This window comes from Lissotriton vulgaris, chromosome 5, assembly GCF_964263255.1.
Source record: "Lissotriton vulgaris chromosome 5, aLisVul1.2, whole genome shotgun sequence".
Lineage (NCBI taxonomy): Eukaryota > Metazoa > Chordata > Amphibia > Caudata > Salamandridae > Lissotriton > Lissotriton vulgaris.
Genome location: NC_141693.1, coordinates 1,723,170,057 through 1,723,187,796, shown reverse-complemented (window position 1 = coordinate 1,723,187,796; position 17,740 = coordinate 1,723,170,057). Strand labels below are relative to the sequence as shown.

General features: G+C 44.6%; 1 protein-coding gene across 18 annotated transcripts in view; it reads right to left on the bottom strand.

The window, feature by feature from the left end:
- The window catches only part of HDAC5 (histone deacetylase 5), a 1,827,433-nt gene that overhangs the window by 304,548 nt on the left and 1,505,145 nt on the right, over positions 1-17,740 (bottom strand). For all 18 annotated transcript variants that reach the window (XM_086923942.1, XM_086923931.1, XM_086923932.1 and 15 more), the window contains one exon: positions 3,354-3,441. In XM_086923942.1, coding sequence (XP_086780068.1) covers positions 3,354-3,441 — 88 coding nt within the window. The remainder of the gene's footprint in view (positions 1-3,353; positions 3,442-17,740) is intronic.

Genomic DNA, 17,740 nt, shown 5'->3' with positions numbered 1-17,740 from the left:
ACAGATGTATTGATAACAACTTTCTGGAACAGTCTGGAGTCTGTGCATAATTCAAAAGGTGAGAAATCTGCGGTCAGAAGTCTCTATCAAAAATTCCTTGCTACTCAACCACAGCACCGAAAATGCCCTCATCACCGCCACAGAATAAATCAGCATGGCCCTGGATGGAGGAGAAGGCGCAGCCCGGATGGACCTCTTCGCAGCTTTAGACACTGTCTCCCACCCCATCCAATGCCTACATGACATCGGAATTCAAAGACACTCACCCCGATGGATCTGCTCTTTCCTGACTAGAAATACCCTGGCAGTCAGCCTGGCACCCCCCACCTCGTACGCCTCAATCGCGGAGGTTACATTCCCTGGGCCTGCCCCTCTTCAACCCATACATGATCAGACTAGCCAGCATCATCTGCTCTCAAACCATCAACATTCTCTCCTACGCAGAAAACACACAACTCATTCTCTCCTTTACAGCCAAGATGCTAGTCAAGGCCAGACTGGGAACTCATTCATGCATAAAATCTTTATTTCGGTTTATAATACCATAAAAGATAGAAACATATAGTTCCTTATCAATAGTACTGGGAACTCAAAGCAGCCCTGTCAAATTTTGTCAGACAGCCCCAGTCAGGTGCATAGCAAGTCAAACGAGTGAGCCTGACCACTACAAAGGGAGGCTTTGGGAGGGTTCTCGCCCTAAGGAAATATGAGAAAAAATGGTGCACTCTACAACACACTTGTCATTATATTTTCAGTTGAATTCGCTTTTAAAGGAGAGTAAATGATGAACTTACTGCACACCAAGATACGACAATCTTTGTGGGGGCTCTTCAATGTGTCCCTCACTATTACCCTCCAACAGTGCCTCATCTCTCCACAGCCCCTCTCACACATGTTTTTATTTGTTTTATAGTAACAATAGAACAATGTCTCAACCGGTATATCATACAAGGGGACAGAATAATGTGAGTATCAATCACCAAGGACAGGAAGGGAACACGGGAGACCAAGTAAGTGTGGAAGGGTTATTTGCATACGCTTCACTCATCCCTGAAACCCCTTCCCCCAGATTCACGCCGGTTCCCCTGATCGTTTGTGGTTCAGTCCGGTCCAAATTCCCGCCAGACTCCTAATCTATTCAAAGAGCGCTACCTGGTCACCATCACCCCACCTCGCCACCTCTTTTGACGTGGAGTTTGAACCTCACTAAGCTATCGTCCTCAGCTATTCACTGCTGCCTCCTCCCCCCAGCGGACATTCCCCAGCGACGCCCACACAAGTGGCATACCCGCCTTCGCCCCTTTGAGTGTCTCCAGAGCACACTACCAATCTTGTAACCATCGTCCTGATGATGACCTCAAGCCAACAGAGGTCGAAACGCCATCGACTCGACAACGCTATTTGCGGCATCCTAAGGGTAATTCGCTAATAATGAAATCATGTTTTAAGATTGTAAATGCTTTCGTTTAATCCACTATTTTGTTATCGCCGCCTCACGTTGTTCTCCTTATCACTTTCGTCACTGCGCCGTTTATTCACTGTAACACATCCAGTGCACATTTGGTTGTTATGGTTACTGCAATTTAGTTGTACATTGTGCTCCTATATGCAAATAACAACCCTTCCACTCTTACTTGGACTCCCGTGTTCTCTTCCTGTGCTTGGTGATTGATACAAGTTATTCTGTCCTCTTGTATGACATACCGGTTGAGACATTGTTCTATTGTTACTATATACGTCCAGTCTCAGCTGGCATAACAGGTTTACTCCGGTTTCTGTTTTCTTACCTTTATTTGTTTTATGGCACCTCTCATACCGGTGTTGGAGCACTTTGCATCAAACACATACAGACAAAGAATCATACATGTGTAAATCAGTGTATAGAAAATGTTACATAAGGCAAAGGGGTACGATTCACATGCCACCCATACTGGTAGGCACTTTTTTAAGAGTGCTTGGTCAAGAGAAGCACAAACTCAGGATTCAGGACATAGCACAGTAGTTAGGGTTGAATGTATGAAAAAGATTTTTATTTATTTCTACCCAAGCAACTCTTTTTTTAGCATTAGGATAATACAAATTGGGAAAAAACGTAACTGTTTTACCTGTACCACACAGCTTGCATGCAGCGGTTTGATTATAGTTCATAGCTCACTGTGCTAGATTACAATTGTAACTTATGAACTGCACAGTAGCAAAATAAACTCAGAGACAAAAGTAGTAACCCACTGGGCTATGCACATAAAATATTGTTCTTTGATATGCATGGTACATGTTCTTTGTGCAGGCATAATAATCCTCTGCACTATCTTAGATAAGCCAAAACTGCCCTAAACAAAACTCCCATCGCTCTCCAGTAGATGCAATAATCACCAGAGTTAACTTGACACTTTTACTGTTGCCCGAAGACTGATGATTATACAAGGATCTTTACAGTGCTTTTAAAACTGCTGCACTACTACAAAACCGGTCCCTACCCTTCCAGCCTCCTGGGGGAAACGCCTGATGCCGGTATAGCTAGTCCGGCCTTGATGCCAGTACCTGGATCAAATTCAAAACATGCATGACTGAATTGGCTTACGGAATGTAGACCAACTGCCTGAAGCTGAACACCGAAAATACCAAATTCATGATCTTCAGGAAGAAGGCTAGTTTAATGTGACTGTGATTGGGATTATTGAGACAGATCAGAAAGAAATAGATGTCACTTACTTTCTGAACAGGTAGATGACTATCAGAACATTGAGTGAAGGCGAAATTGAGCTTCAAAATGGTTTTATTTGAGAACAATAATCCTAAATGCTGATAATTCTAAAAAGGAACAGCTGTTCTCAGGAACACTTTTTCCTCGAATCAGAAAATTGTGTTACTATACATTCTAAAAGAGAGGAGCTATACAACTCGTTAGGAGAGATGTGACAAAATTCTATTTAAAGGATACTTGTACCCTCTAAGCATTGTGTGAGAGAACTAAAGTGGACTCTTGAGCCAATGGAGGATTACAGTGTGAATCAGCCTCATTTGAAAAAAAAAAAAAAGAGTATGTATACTCTGTAATGGGCAAGTTTAATCATTTCAGAAATTAAAATGTTATCTATGGAAATGTTTTACAGGATACCACATATAGGCAGATAACCTTGTTCACGGATATCAAAGACTATCCAACGTTTCTCTGTGAATCTCTGTTTTGTCTGTATTTTAAAGCATGTATACTAGTACGTTCAGGTGCATGCCCTCCAGCTCTCTCGAAACAAAGATCTCATGCCACTGGAGTATAATAACCACGCTCCTTTGAAAGCTAAATATTCCTGTACAGAAAAAAAGTCTACCGCTGGCATCTTCACAGATCTTACCCAATCGACAATGAGTATTTTGCTGACATTCAGCTTCTGCTGGAGGAGTTTGGCAGTGATCGCTACGGAGTTAAAGAAACAGAATCCCCTGAAATAAGAACAAAACAAACTGTTAAGTACTGAAGCAAAAAAGGTTGCAACTGTCCCTTTCACATCCAAGGGAGAACATTCAAGAAACAGTTACCTTTAGAATCTGTATCTTATGATGTGCAGCTATCCCTCCTGATAGAGGGTAAGAAAGGAATAGGTTATTTGACCTGTAAGCATCTATTCGTAGCATGTAATGCCGTAGATTCAGTTGCTTAGCATTATCATGCCATCTACTGTTTGGCTCGGACGATTACAAGGTGCTTTTTTTTAAAGAATTCTTCCAGTCACGAGGTATAGTGACCCCTCCTCCAGTGTGTATGGGACATGTTGCTTGGCTTCTTAGTTCAATTGTTTTGGAATCATTGGGTGAACGATAGAAAAAGAAGTAATAAAGTGACAGAAAAAAGAAACATGCGTATAATTGTGAATGTGTAAATTATGTTCCAGGAAGGATGGTGGGTGCATATGAATCAACGGCACTACAGGCTACAAATAGATGCGTACAGGGTAACTAACATATTCCATTCATAGCATGTGTTGGCTGTAGATAGACATGCTTAGCATCGAATGTAAAGCAGTGCTCCTTTTTGCGTGGCTAGCGACTGGTTGAAGTACTTGTTTGAAGGATAATGTTACTTACACAGAAAGCATCTGTTCTTTGCATGTAGAGCTGTATATTCACATGCGTTGCATACACCAGCCATCTAGTGTTGGGTCCGGATGTTGCAAGTTGTTTTTCTTCGAAGAAGTCTTTCCACTCACACGGTAAGGTGACTCCTCCTTTCAGTAATAGTACACATGGGCATCAACTTCATTGTTAGATTGTTTTCCCACAGAGGGTGGTGGTGGAGTTTATAAGTGTAGAATAGAGATGTCCATGCATAAGTATGTAAACTGATACAACTACAGGAGACGGGGAGGCCGGTTGGCGCATGTGAATCCACAGCTCTACATGCCAAGAACAGATGATTACTGGGTAAGTAACATTATCAGTTCGAGGCATGTGAGCTGTAGATCACATGCACAGACTATATAGCAGTATACTCCTAAAGCGGTGGCTATCCTCCAGCTGTTGCAGTTGTTTGAAAAAGTGTTTTTGTACTGCCTGGCCTACATTAGCTTGTTGCCTCGCTAATACTTCTACACAATAATGCTTGGTAAATGTGTGCGGCGTAGACCATGTTGCTGCCTTACAGATGTCAGCTACGGGAATATTCCTTAAGAAGGCCACAGTAGCTCCTATTTTGTCAGTGGAATGCGCTCTAGGGGGTATTATCAGAGTTCTTTTCGCTTATACATAACATGTTTGGATACATTTCACCATCCAGGTTGCTATGCCGGATTTAGATACAGGATTGACTTTGTGTGGTGGTGAAAAAGAAACAAAAAGCTGTTTTGTCGTGCACATTTCTTTTGTTCTTTCTACATAATTTAGTAGAGCGCTTCCAACATCTAGTGTGTGTAGAGCTTGTTCTGATACATAATCAGGTTGAGGAAAGAACACAGGTAACAACTGATTGATTTATATGAAAAGCAGAAACTACTTTAGGAAGAAATTTGGGATTGGTTCGAAGAACGACATTGTCTTGATGAAGCTGAAAGAAAGGCTCTTGAAAAGTTAATGCCTGAAGTTCGCAAACTCTCTTTAGTGAAGTGATTGCAATGAGAAAAGAAACCTTCCATGAGAGGAACTTCAATTGACACCTGTGCATTGGTTCAAAAGGTGGACAAATTTGCCTAGTAAGGACTATGTTTAAGTTGCATACTGGTGCAGGTGGGACTCTTGATGGTATCACTCTTTGTATTCCTTCCTTAAAGGCTTTCATCACTGGCACTCTGAATAGAGATAAGTGTTATCTGTTTTGTAAGTATGCAGCTACTGCTGCTAAATGCAAGCAAATCGATCTTTAGGCTAGTCGAGATTGCTGTAAATGTAAGAGATAATAAATTATGTTTTGCACTGAAGCATCAAGAGGATTGATATTGTTATTGTTGCAATAGATAACAAACCGTTTCCATTTTGCGGCATAACGTGCACTATTAGTGGGCTTTCTAGACTCTTTTAGGATGTTCTACATTCTGGTGGTAATTGTAAATAACCAAATTCTAGGAATTTAGGAGCCAAAGCGCTAGGTTGAGTGTTTTGGGATTTGGATGCCTGATTTTTCCATGGCTCTGAGTGAGGAGACTGGAGTTGAGATGCAGCTTTTGGTGTGGGACTACTGAGAGCTCCAGCAGAGTGGTAGATCAAGGCCGACGTGCCCATGTGGGAGCAAAGAGAATCAGTTTGAGGGATGTTTGTCTGAGCTTCCGAACTACCAACGGAATGGGTGGGAGAGGCAGAAAAGCGTAAGAAAATATCCCGGACCAAATCATTCATAGGGCATTGTTTGAAGAGCAGGTGTGGGAACCTGGAGGTGAAGCTCGGGAATTTTGCGTTTTGAGCTGTGGTCAACAGGTCTATGTGAGGAAATCCCTATTGCTGAAAGTAGGGGAGGAGAATCTGGGGATGAAGCTCCCACTTGTGGATCTGCTGTTTGTGTCTGCTGAGAAGGTCTGCAATCTGATTGTTTATTCCAGGAAGATGTTCTGCCAGGAGATACGTTTTGTGGTATATAGCCCATTTCCAAATGTCTTGTGCTAGGCGTGACAGTTGGAGAGAATGTGTCCCGCCTTGTTTCAGTATATAGTACATAGCTGTCAAGTTGTCTGCGCTGGCTAGGACTGCTTTGCCTATGAGGTGAGTTTGAAAAGCTCTGAGCGCTAGAAACACTGCTAGTAGCTCTAGTTGATTTGTATGGAGACTCGTGTACTTTAGACTCCATAACCCTTGGATTGTGTGATTTTGTAGGTGAGCACCCCAACCAGTGAGTGATACGTCTGTGGTTAGCATAGTCTGTGGAACAGGGTAGAGAAAGGGCTTCTCTATGGATATATTTTATGGGTTCCATCACTGCAGAGAGCGATGGGTGCGGCCATCTACCAACTCTAGATCGGTCAACTGACCCTGCGACTGGTTCCACTGACTTCCTAAGCATTCTTGAAGGGGCCCCATGTGAAGTCTTGCATGGGGAACAATTACGATGCAAGACACCATCATCCCTAGCAATTGCATGAATACTCTTGTTGGTAATGATTGGTTGGGCTGAAACGGAGTGAGAAGGGACTGAATACTCTGAATTCTGGCTAAATTGGGAGAGGCTAGAGCTTTTTGAGCATTTATCGCGGCTTCCAGATAGGTTTGTGTGTTGGAAGGCTGTAGGTGAGACTTCAACACGTACACTGTAAACATTAGTTGGTGAAGTAAGTGAATAGTGGCTTGAGTGTGTTGAAGACAAATTTGGGAAGTGCTGGCTTTGATGAGCCAGTTGTCCGGGTATGGGAAGACGTGGATGTTCCGTCTTCACAGATGGGCTGCGACTACTGCCAGTCATTTGGTAAATACCCTGGAGCAGTGGTGACTCCAAATGGTAGTACTTTGAACTGGTAATGGTGACCCGCTATCATTAATCGGAGGTATTTGCGATGAGTGGGATGAATTGGATTGTGGAAATATGCGTCCTTTAAGTCTAGAATAGACAAAGTCGCCCTGCTGTAGAAGTAGGGGCACTTGTTGAAGTGCTCTGACATTATGTAGTGGTTTACTTCCCGGAGGTCTACAATAGGTCTCAAGGAGTTGGCTTATTTGGGAATTCGAAAATATAGGGAGTGCGCCCCTGACCCTTGATATTGTAATGGTACAGGCTCTATGGCTCCTTTTAACAAGAGAGACTGGACTTCCTGTTTGAATAGGTGTAAATGTTCTGGTGACATTTTGTGAGAGGGTGGAGGAATGTTTGGATGATTTGTGGTAAGCTCCAGGCAAAAACCATGTTGAATAATTCCTAACACCAATTTGTCTGTGGTGATTGATTGCCAAATGGGAAGAAATTGTAGAAGACATCCCCTGGCAGGTGTTAAATGATCTGGGGAAGAGTAGGCTATTCACTGCTTGTTAGGGGAGGGGGAATTACATGGTATAGAACCTCTGCCCCTACCTTTGCCGTTGTTACCTCTGTATCCTCCTCTGAAGAAGCCTCTTGTAGAGGAAGATAGATTGTTGCCTTTGTACAAGGCGGTAGTATTATCTAAGGACATGGTTTTTGACCCTCCATGATAGAAGGAGCGACTAAAGGAGCCACTATTAGAAGGGGACTGCAGAGCTCCCATAGACTTAGCTACTTCTGTATCTTTTTTCATTTTTTCCAATGACTTATCCACTTCAGGTCCGAAGAGATGCTCCTTGCCAAATGGAGTATTTAAAATAGACTGTTGGACATCAGGTTTGAAACCTGAAATCCTTAACAATGCATGCCTCCTTGATAGCACACTAGTGTTGATCTCTCTAGCTGCGGTGTCAGCAACACTGCATCTCCAATTGATGAATTGGAGATGAGCTTCCCTTCCTGCACTAAATTCTGAGCTTTTTCTTTGTGCTCATCTGGAAGAGATTGGAACAGTTGCTCTATTTCATCCCAGTTTGCCCTATCATACCTGGCTCGTAGGGCCAGGGTGTTCGCAACTTTTACCACAGGCGTTGAACACTTTTGACTCTTTGTCTGGAAGGGCAGCATCCCCTGCAGTTAGTGAATTGGCCTGTTTACGGGCATTAGAAAGAACCAAAGAGTAACTGCCCTTTAATAAAAGCTGGATCTGAGGCAGCAGGCTTATATTTTTGTCTTTTCTGGGGTGAGAATGAGCATGCACAGGGTCTTTAAAAATATATTGGGAATGTCTCATCATACCTTTGAGCATTGGTAGAGTCTGGCTAGCTCTTTGTGTGTTACTGAGCGTTTCAAATAAGAAATCCTCCTCTAGAGATTCCTTGTGTAACTGTACTCCATGATGTTCTGCAGCTCTAGCAAGTCATTCTAGATATCCCACATTATTGTCAGGAGGGGAAGGATTTGCAGGGTAAAGATCAGGGTTGTTTTCTGTGGGTGAATCAGTGTTGTAATCCTCCCAGGGATCTATTGGTAAAATGTTGTCCCCCCTGTCTCGATCATTATTATCAGGTGGTGGTGGAGAGTTAGTTAGTGTAATGAGTAAATACTCCAATGGTGGGAAAGGTTGTGCAGGGGAACGTGAAGCCGGAGGAGGAGAGGGGTTAGTACCCATGTTTTTCCTCTTCAAAGGAATGTGATAAAGTGTGTTCTCTGATTCAGGTTTGCGCTTCTGAGGAAGTTTAGTAAGGACATTTCCTGTATGTGGATTTATATAAATTTTCTTTTTTTTGGGTCCAATTTTGGTGGTGGGACGTCGAAAATCGGATCCCGCTGCTTTCGAGGAACATTTTTCGGTTTCGTCACCAAGGGCTTCGGTGCCGGGATGGAGTGTCTTTTCAGCACAGAAGATTTTGGTTCCAAAGCCGTCTTTGATTTTGGTGTCAATGATTTTGGCTCCAAAGTGGTTTTTGGCTGGGAGCCTAAAGGTTTCGGCTTGGTGCATGACTTTGAACGACTCCATCCCAAGCTGGAAGGCTTAGTGACGTGTTTTGGTGCCGAGCCTGAAGGCGGGGCGCCAGAAACATCTCGGTGACAACTGCGGCCCGAAGGCGGGGGTGGAACTGGAGCCTTTTGCTTGAGCTGATTTGAACTTTGGGGCAAGGGGTGTTCGGTACTTACAGGACGTTGACCTTGTGGTAAGTCTTCTTTCATCTCGGAGTCCAATTCCGGAATAGAGGCAGTTTCTTCTTGTTCTTTCTCGGCCTCTTGTGCGTCTAATTCGTGCTTGGATCCTTCACCGAAGATGTAAAGCGTGTATTTGACGTTTTGAGTCTGCATTTCGGGACATCGAGCCAACGATTCGTGGAGTGTTTTCTTCGATCGAAAAGATCGATACGCGTCCCAGTCCTGTTTGTTGTGCTCCGGAGACAAGTACAAGTTGCACACTTCGTGTGAATCGGTGCACGGATATTTTGCGTGGCACTGAGAACAGAATTTGAATGGGGTCTGTTCCATCGACTGGGAGGTAGACCGACGTGGTTAGGCCGGACAGCCTTCCTGAAGTTTCCGATCGAAATTGAGCTTTTCCTTGACGGATACGATATGCAGAGTGGGAACACGTGCAAAACAATAGAGACTGGGGAAGAGTGGATTGCGCACCGAAGGGAACCTGTAGAACGGTTTCGAACCAGAGTGCAGTAATACACGTCCAAACCTGATGGAGGATAAAAACAATCTAACAATGGAGTCGATGCGCATGTGCACTATCACCGAAAGGAGAAGTCACCTAACCTCGTGACTGGAAAGACTTCTTAGAAGAAAAATAACTTGCAAACATCCGGACCCAACACTAGATGGCAGGAGTATACAAAGCATGTGATCTACAGCTCACATGCCTCGAACATAATGTTTCAAGTACAGCTTAACCCACTCTTGCTTATTGATGGATGAATACATCAACACTGTTCTGTTTAGTAAAAGTTGGGGGCGGGGGGGGGATTCCATTTTGCTGCTTTACAAATATACTCTTTAGGGATATTTCCTAGGAGAGTCGTAGAGGCTCCATGTTTACATGTGGAATGAGCTCTTGATGGTATTGTAAGCTCCATTTTGGCTTTTTGATTACATGTGTGAATACATCTGACTATCCATCTGGCAATTCCTGCTTTGGATATTGGTGCCCCCTGGTGAGGTTTGTTAAAAGCAACAAAAAGCTGTTATGTCCGTCGAAAAGATTTTCTTCTCTCAATGTATAATATGATAGCCCTTTTACCATCAAATGTATGTAAGGCCTGCTCTGGTGCTGTTTCTGGTTTAGGACAAAACACTGGTAGATCTATGGTTTGACTTGTGTGAAAGGTTGAGACCACTTTAGGTAGGAATGTTGGATTAGTTTGCAGAAGCAATTTGCTTAGGTACATTTTAAAGAAAGGTTCTTGCAGAGTGAGTGCCTGTAATTCATCTATCCTTCTGAGAGAAGTGGCTGTCACTAGAAAAGCAACTTTCTGAGTTAGAAACTGAAGCTGACATGAATGAAGTGGTTTAAATGGTGGCCCCATAAGCCTGGTAAGGACAATGTTTAGGTTCCAGGTTGGAGCTGGTGGAGTGGAGGCCGGGATAACTCTTAAGTCCTTCAATTAATGCTTTAATTACTGGTATTTTGAATAGGTCCTGTTCAAAATACCAGTTATAGTGCCTGTTTTGCATGTCGGCAGCTAGTGCTGCTACGTATAATCTGATAGATGTGTAGGCTAGCTCTGTTTGCTGCAGATAGATAAGACAGCCTATAATGTCTTGTACAGTAGGTGCTAAAGTAGTGGAGGAGTGTGGCTCAATGGTTAGAGCGGCAGACCCTGATGCAGAGTTCTGGCCCGGGACCAGGGTTCAATTCCCGCCTAGGCGGGTCTTGGGCTCAATTTCCTCGGACCTGACAATTCTCGCCTCGGTGCCTATTCGAATCATGGGCCCCACGCTGCAACTCTGGGCAATAGCTTGCTTAACCTCCACAACGGCCCCAACAGCGCTAGGATGCCTGGCTTCACCCTGGGGGTGCCCAGGAGTGGACACTTCACAGGGAAAGCCAGGAAGGGTTCCACAGCGGTGTAGGAGAGTAGGGTCTGCAATCCTATGATCACCCCCGATTTTTGCTTTTTGCTTCACTGGTTTACGACTTTCCCTGGCTGTGGGCCTGCTAATCAGACCCACAGCCTAGCTGTTCTCTCTCTAAATTGACAAGCATGTACCTTAGGTGCATTTACCAATTGGTACTGGGCCACCTTATCAGTCCCTGTACAGTGTACTATAGGTACCCAGGGCATAGGTGTACCCAGGGCCTACCAGGGGCTGAAGCATGTATTATGCCACCTCTGGCTGGCCATCTAAACAGACACAACTGGCTGCACGACAGCTGGGGCAAGGTGGTGTACTCACCCTTTGCTTTAGATATAGTATCACTATATCTAACCCTAAAATGGACACATATATTCCTATCAGTCACTCCTATGGCAGGCCTTATCAATCCTTAACAATCCTGATAAGGTCGACCGCCGCGGAGACGGCCGAGACTGTTTTGGAGTTGGGAGAGCCACTGCCGGAAAATAATAATAAACGATAGTTCCGGTGCAGTCTAGATGCACGCCAGGCATCGACAACAAGCATCTTCAGCCACGGAGACGGCTGAGACGGGCTTTTGGAAGTGTGAGAGTCAATGCCGAAGCAAGTGAAAAAAAGATAGTGACCTCACCGGTATTATTCGTGTAGATCTACAAATCAGGATGAGTCACCTGACCCCAACCCATAAAAAGAAAACTGTGTAAAACGAAGTGTTTAATAGATAAATACCACAACCATAATTAGTTAGATTTATCATCTTGGTGCAGAAATTTTCTGGGACACGGACCCAGACACCCCTGGTCGGATATTGTGTATCATACCCTCATCAGGGAAATATATTCTTCTAGTACGGAGGGTGCTCCTTGTCCTGAAGAAGACCCGCAAGCTGAGGCTACCAAATTACCCACGAGCATTAAGTCGGGTCGAACGTCGACATCTAAAAGTTGAACCCCCTTGGACCACCTAAAACCCTAATGTGCTAACGTGTAAAATAAATAGGATTTAATTCTGAAGCACTAGGGTTTAAAATTCAGATGTGGACAAGTTGATATTGTTTTGAAATTATTGCACCAGTGTTGTGTGTTTTTATATTGTCACCAAATCACTTTTCTTTCTTCGTCTTAATCACACGCGTCAATTCTTGAGCACTATCTCTATGCACGTTCTTATGAGCACTCTCAATTTCGTACTAAAATATTGAAAATATAAAAACTGTATTGGAACCTTTGAATTATAAAAGGAGCATACATGTTTGGTAGAATTAAAATGAACTAATTCTCCAAGTGAATGTGTTGGGTCTTGCAATTTTAGAAACAATTTTGGATTGTATACCAGGAGCAATTGGATGAAGGCTCAAACTGAGTAATTAATGATTATAAATGTGATAAATTCTTTAATTTCAATTTGGTCAAGGACCATTGTTTTTGATAACGTTATCAATCCTGAAGGCAGAGTGCTTGGAATTATGTGAGATGGTGCTCTGGCATGAGCTGAGCCCGTTTGCAGCTTGCGGAACCAAGTCCTAATAGCTGTTCCATGATAACGCTATACCATATACTCTTAAGTGCATTATGAACCTCGCGGTCAAATGCTAACTTTGGTATAGCATTATCAAAACATGTCGAGTAAGGTGTCATACGAATTGGAATATTACCCCCTCGCCAATTCTGGCGACGGGGGTAGCATTCCACCCTTCTAGAGGGACACGACATGTATGTAACTGTGAACCTCGGTTAAAGTTAACTCGAGCCTCAGCATCACAAAATGGATGCTGCCACCACAGACACAAGTCTGACCTCCTGCTGCTGGGAGTCCTTCCAGCGAGGGAGGCTTGGACAAAGGGTTTCCTGCCTTGGGAGGTGCTAGCACCACCCCAGACAGGATTTTGTGTATTAGGTAGGACAGGGCTGAAAGGAATGAGACATGCCTGGGGCACACAAGGTGTCCCTGTGCATACACCGGTCAGAACCAGTTCCTGGGGAACTCCAGCCCCAGAGCTGGCGCAAGACCGGACAAAGGATAGGGGGTGTAACCACCCCCCTTCCTGGTCCCACCCAGGGGAGGGTCCTAGTCGTAGTGCAGCCCCCTTATGCTGAATAAAGGTAGCAGCTGGTCCCATTCCAGATTAGATTACTCTTGACAACTTCTACGAAGAACTCTTGACCTTCGACCTCCTGATTACCAGAAGACTGAAGAATCTCCCCTATGGTCAGGGAGTGACCATCCTGCTTCGCAGGCACCATCAAGCTCCTGTGCGGTTTGCTGCAAAGTCCTTCCATCCCGGAATCCGACGACCCAGCTCGACAAGACCCGGACCTCCAGACCTCTCTGACCTCTACCCACATCTACAGCCCAGCTGGGACCCTTGGGTGCGACGAGCAACGTGGAGACGGCCATCTTGAGAAACCTGCACAGCGCTTCCAGCACGACCGCCGAGGGATCCTCGAGTGAGTGCATTCGGGTCTGAGAAGCCCCACACCGACGCAGCTCTTGCACCAAAGACCAGCCCCCCAGCATCTACGAGATCTGCGTGGGGCCCTTTTGCCTGGCTGCTGCTTGTCCTGTTGTCTGGTCACTTGCCGGCTGGCTCGTGACCTCAGAGACGACGACCCGAAGAATCCACCACTGCTGGTCTGGTCCCCCAGACTGGCCCTTGCTTCCTTGTAAAGGAGAAGCACCCCGGACCCTCCTGGTCCGCACCAGACGCCCTCTTTGTTCCACCGCGTGGCTTGCATTAGTCAAGGCCTGTTGTCCAGATCGACGATCCGACACCGCCAACAGCAGCAGACTACGAGGGACAGCTCGTGCCTCCAGCCTGGTCGTGAAGAACAGCTCCTGGTCCGCGCAGCTACAGAGAGAAGCGACCCTTCCTTCACCTGACTGCGGCGACAGCATCTGGTTCCCTCCTGGTTCCAGCACCGTCACTGGCTAGTGACCGAGACTCTGTCCCCTTCCCTTTCAGGACTTCTTCTTCCCAGTTCCATCCTTGGAACCACCGGACTCCTCCATCTGGCTGCCTGCCAGCAACTCCTTGTTTCAGGCATCACTGGGATCAACGCAGCAAACCCGACGCAACTCCAGCCCTATGCACCCGCAGCCTGTGGGTTAGGTAACTAAAGCGGTATGAGTAATAGCGTCAGGAAACCGCTTGGTGGCAGTGCGTTCTACAAATACCTTAACATTTACATTTACATTTAAAAAATGAATGTGTTTATTGGTACAAAAATGTAAAGATCGTTTCCATTTTGAAGCATAACATGCTCTAGTCTTCGGCCTACGAGCTTGTTTAAGGATATCCATGCATTCTTGTTGTCATTTTAAATGTCCAAATTCTCGGATTCCAGGAGCCAAATCGCTAGATTGAGTTGTTTGGGATTGAGGTGCATCACTCTTCCTTGCTCTTGAGTTAGTAGGTGTGGCTAAAGAGGTAGTTACTCACGACGTAGGTAGGGATGTGAAACATGCCTGCCGCTTCCATGTTGGGGCTATTAGGATTAGTGTTAGAGAGGTTTATGTTAACTTCTGAAATACATATGGAATGAGTGGGAAAGGAGGAAAAGCTTAAGGAAATACTCTTGACCAATTCATCCATAGGGCATTGCCCTTGATTTGGGGGTGGGGGAACATAGAGACTGAAGTTTTGGAATTTGGCTTTGAGGTGAGTGGCAAACAAGTCTATGTCTGGTGTCCATCATCTTTTGTAGTAATAGTGGAGTGGTGGAACACTGATCTCTCAACTGCACCTGCTGAACATATCAGGTAGGTAATCTGCTAAGAGGTGGATTTTGTGATAGTTTGCCCAGTGCCAGATTCGCTCTGATAGGAGGGATAGCTGTGAGAAGTGTGTTCCCCCCTGTTTTTTAATATGATGTATTGCAGTCATATTGCCTGTTCGTAATAGAACTACCTTCTGGTGTAGGTGATTGTGAAAAGCTTTGTTGGCTAGCCGAATTGCTAGTAGCTCTAGATGATTGATCTGGAGATGTGTCTGAGCTAATGTCCAAAGACCATGAACTGTGAGATCTTGCATATGTGCTTCGCATTCCTGAAGGGATACATCTAGTTAATGGTAATTTGCAGAAGTGGAGCTTTGAAGGGCAGGTCTTGCAACAAGTTGTTGCTGTTCCACCACTGCAGAGAGCAATGAGTTGCTGGCCCTATCAACACTAGATCTTGTGGATGCCCCTTCACATGAGACCATAGAAGGGGATGCATATGTAGACAATCGTGCGTTATTATTGCTATGCAGGGAGACATCATGCCTAAAAGCCTCATCAGTACTTTCACTGTGAGATGAGCTAGTGGTTGAAATAGAGGTAATGTTTCTGTAAACTGTTTCACTCATTTTGGACTGGGATAAGCTTAGGCTGTAACTGGAGAGTTGCTCAATTTACAATGGTTGCAGATGAGATTTTTCTGTGTTGAGGGTAAATCCTAGTTTGTGCAGAAGGCTGATAACCTTTTTCGTTTTGAAGAGACTGTTGGTAGCTTGGGATTTTGATGAGCCAATCATCTAGGTAGGGGAAAACACTACTGCAAGGCACTTTGCGAAAACCCTCTGAGTTTAGTGACCCCGCAGGGTAGCAATTTGAATCAAAAGTGTTGCCACTTTAGTTAAAAACGTAGATAATAGCAGAGTGTTGGATGAATGTGGATATGGAAGTATGCATCTTTGAGGTCTAATGAGGTCAGGAAATCTCCTTGCTGTAGCATTGGTATCACCTCTTGTAGTGTGACCAAGTGAAAGTGTTCTGAGTGGATATACCTCGTGAGTGGCCTAAGATCTAGGGTAGTCCTCAATGTTTTGTCCTTTTTGGGAGTGAGAAAATAAAGGAAGTATACTCTGTGTCCCTCATGTTTTAAGGGTACTATTTCAATTGCCCCTTTTTGAAGGAGAGAAAGAACCTCGTCCTGTAAAAGTGTAAGATGCTCCTTTGGCATATTTTGTGGTTTTGGTGGAATTGTGGGTCGAGTTTGTTTGAGTTCTAAACAATGTCTATCTTTGTTTATGGATAGAACTCATTGCTCTGTGGTGATGTGCAGCTATTGCAGATAGAAATGTTGTAACCTCCCCCCGACTGGTGGTATATGTGGTTGGGAGAGGTGTAGGTGTTCGCTGTTTTGGAGGGATGGGGTTTTTGGTAGCATTGAACTGCCTCTACCTATATTTCTATAATTTGTTTTATGGAAAGATCTCCTGTGACTCCGACAGGAGCTGTGCTGTTTATTACCACTGCCAGAGTCAGTGGAGGAAACTCCTCTGGTTGCAACCCTATATTGACCTCTAAGAAAGGAACCACAGTGTTGATTTGTTTGTAGCGAGTTTTGTGCCCTTTTTCAACTTCCCTAGAATTTCATCAACCTGTGGCCCTAACAGATTTTGCCTATCTAAAGATAAATGGAACAGGTGTTGTTGTACATCCAGTTTGAAACCGGATACTCTGAAGCATGCATGCCATCTGATGAGGATACTAGTGTTAACTTTGCAGGCGGTAGTGTCTGTGAAATCTAAGGCACATTGAACAGTGGCATTACATACAGCCCTTCTTTCTTCTACTACTTGTGTTGCTCGTTGTTAGTATTGCACAATCAGGTGTTGCAGTAGTTCCTGCATTTCATCCCATGTGGCCCAATTGTATTGAAAGAAAAGCCCCACAAAATTTGCAATACGCATGAGGTTGGCTGCATGTGCTGCAAAATATTTCCCACACTCCTTATCTGTGGGAGGCGCATCCCTGCCCCTTGTGAATTTGCTCTTTTTCTGGCTGGGTGTACCACCAATGATTTGGTGTGACTTGTCACTTAATATATTCCGCGTCCAAAGGGCATGCCTTATTTTTCTTTTCAATACGAGGGGTAACTCTCTTAAATTAAACTGGCTGCTTAAATATGATTTGTGTGGACGATAACATTCGTTTTAAGCATAGGAAGCGACTGAGCTGTTTTTTGTGAGCTATTAAGTATTTCAACAAGGAAATAATCTTCTTGTGGGATAGTGTGTAGGCTTACTTTAAGGTATGCAGCATCCCTACTGATAATGTCATGAGACAGGATGATGTATCATCTGGTGGTGAGGGTTTGGATGGGTAGATACTAGGATCTGCATCATCCGGCGGATTAGTATCCTAAATATCCCTTGGGTCGGAGGAAGTACAGGGGTCTTCCTGTGGGTCAGTGAAATAAGAGATATTGTATTCTTCAGATTGATTATCACTAGTAGGTGACTGATTTGGTGGAAAAGTCATTGCTCAGAAGGCAAACGTTTTGGAGAGGGTGGTAGGTGAAGGTGGAATAGGGGGGGGGAGGAAAAGGAGGAGTAGTAGGTGGAGGAGGGAAACAAATAGGACTTGTGCCTTTGTCCTTCCTATGGTTGATGGGTTGGTTGAGGCCCAGCAATGTACTCCTCAAACAGGTTTTTCCTTTTTTGAAGCATAATGGAAACAGGTGGTGGTGGCTTAGTGCCTAGTGTCTTGGTGCACAAAGAGTTTTTTTTGTCCTTTGTCTAGTTTGTCTTGCAAGCGCTCAAAAAATTGGCTGCAATAGTTTTTTCTGTGGCTCTGTGCTACTTTTAGTGTTTTTCAACGTTGAAGATATGGAAGATGTCGAAGACCGCTGAGCCTTCACTGGCCTGGTCGCCCCCACGCTCCTCCTGCTGCTGCCGCCTGGTTTTCTGTTTTTGCCTGTTGCTGCCAGGGCGACCCA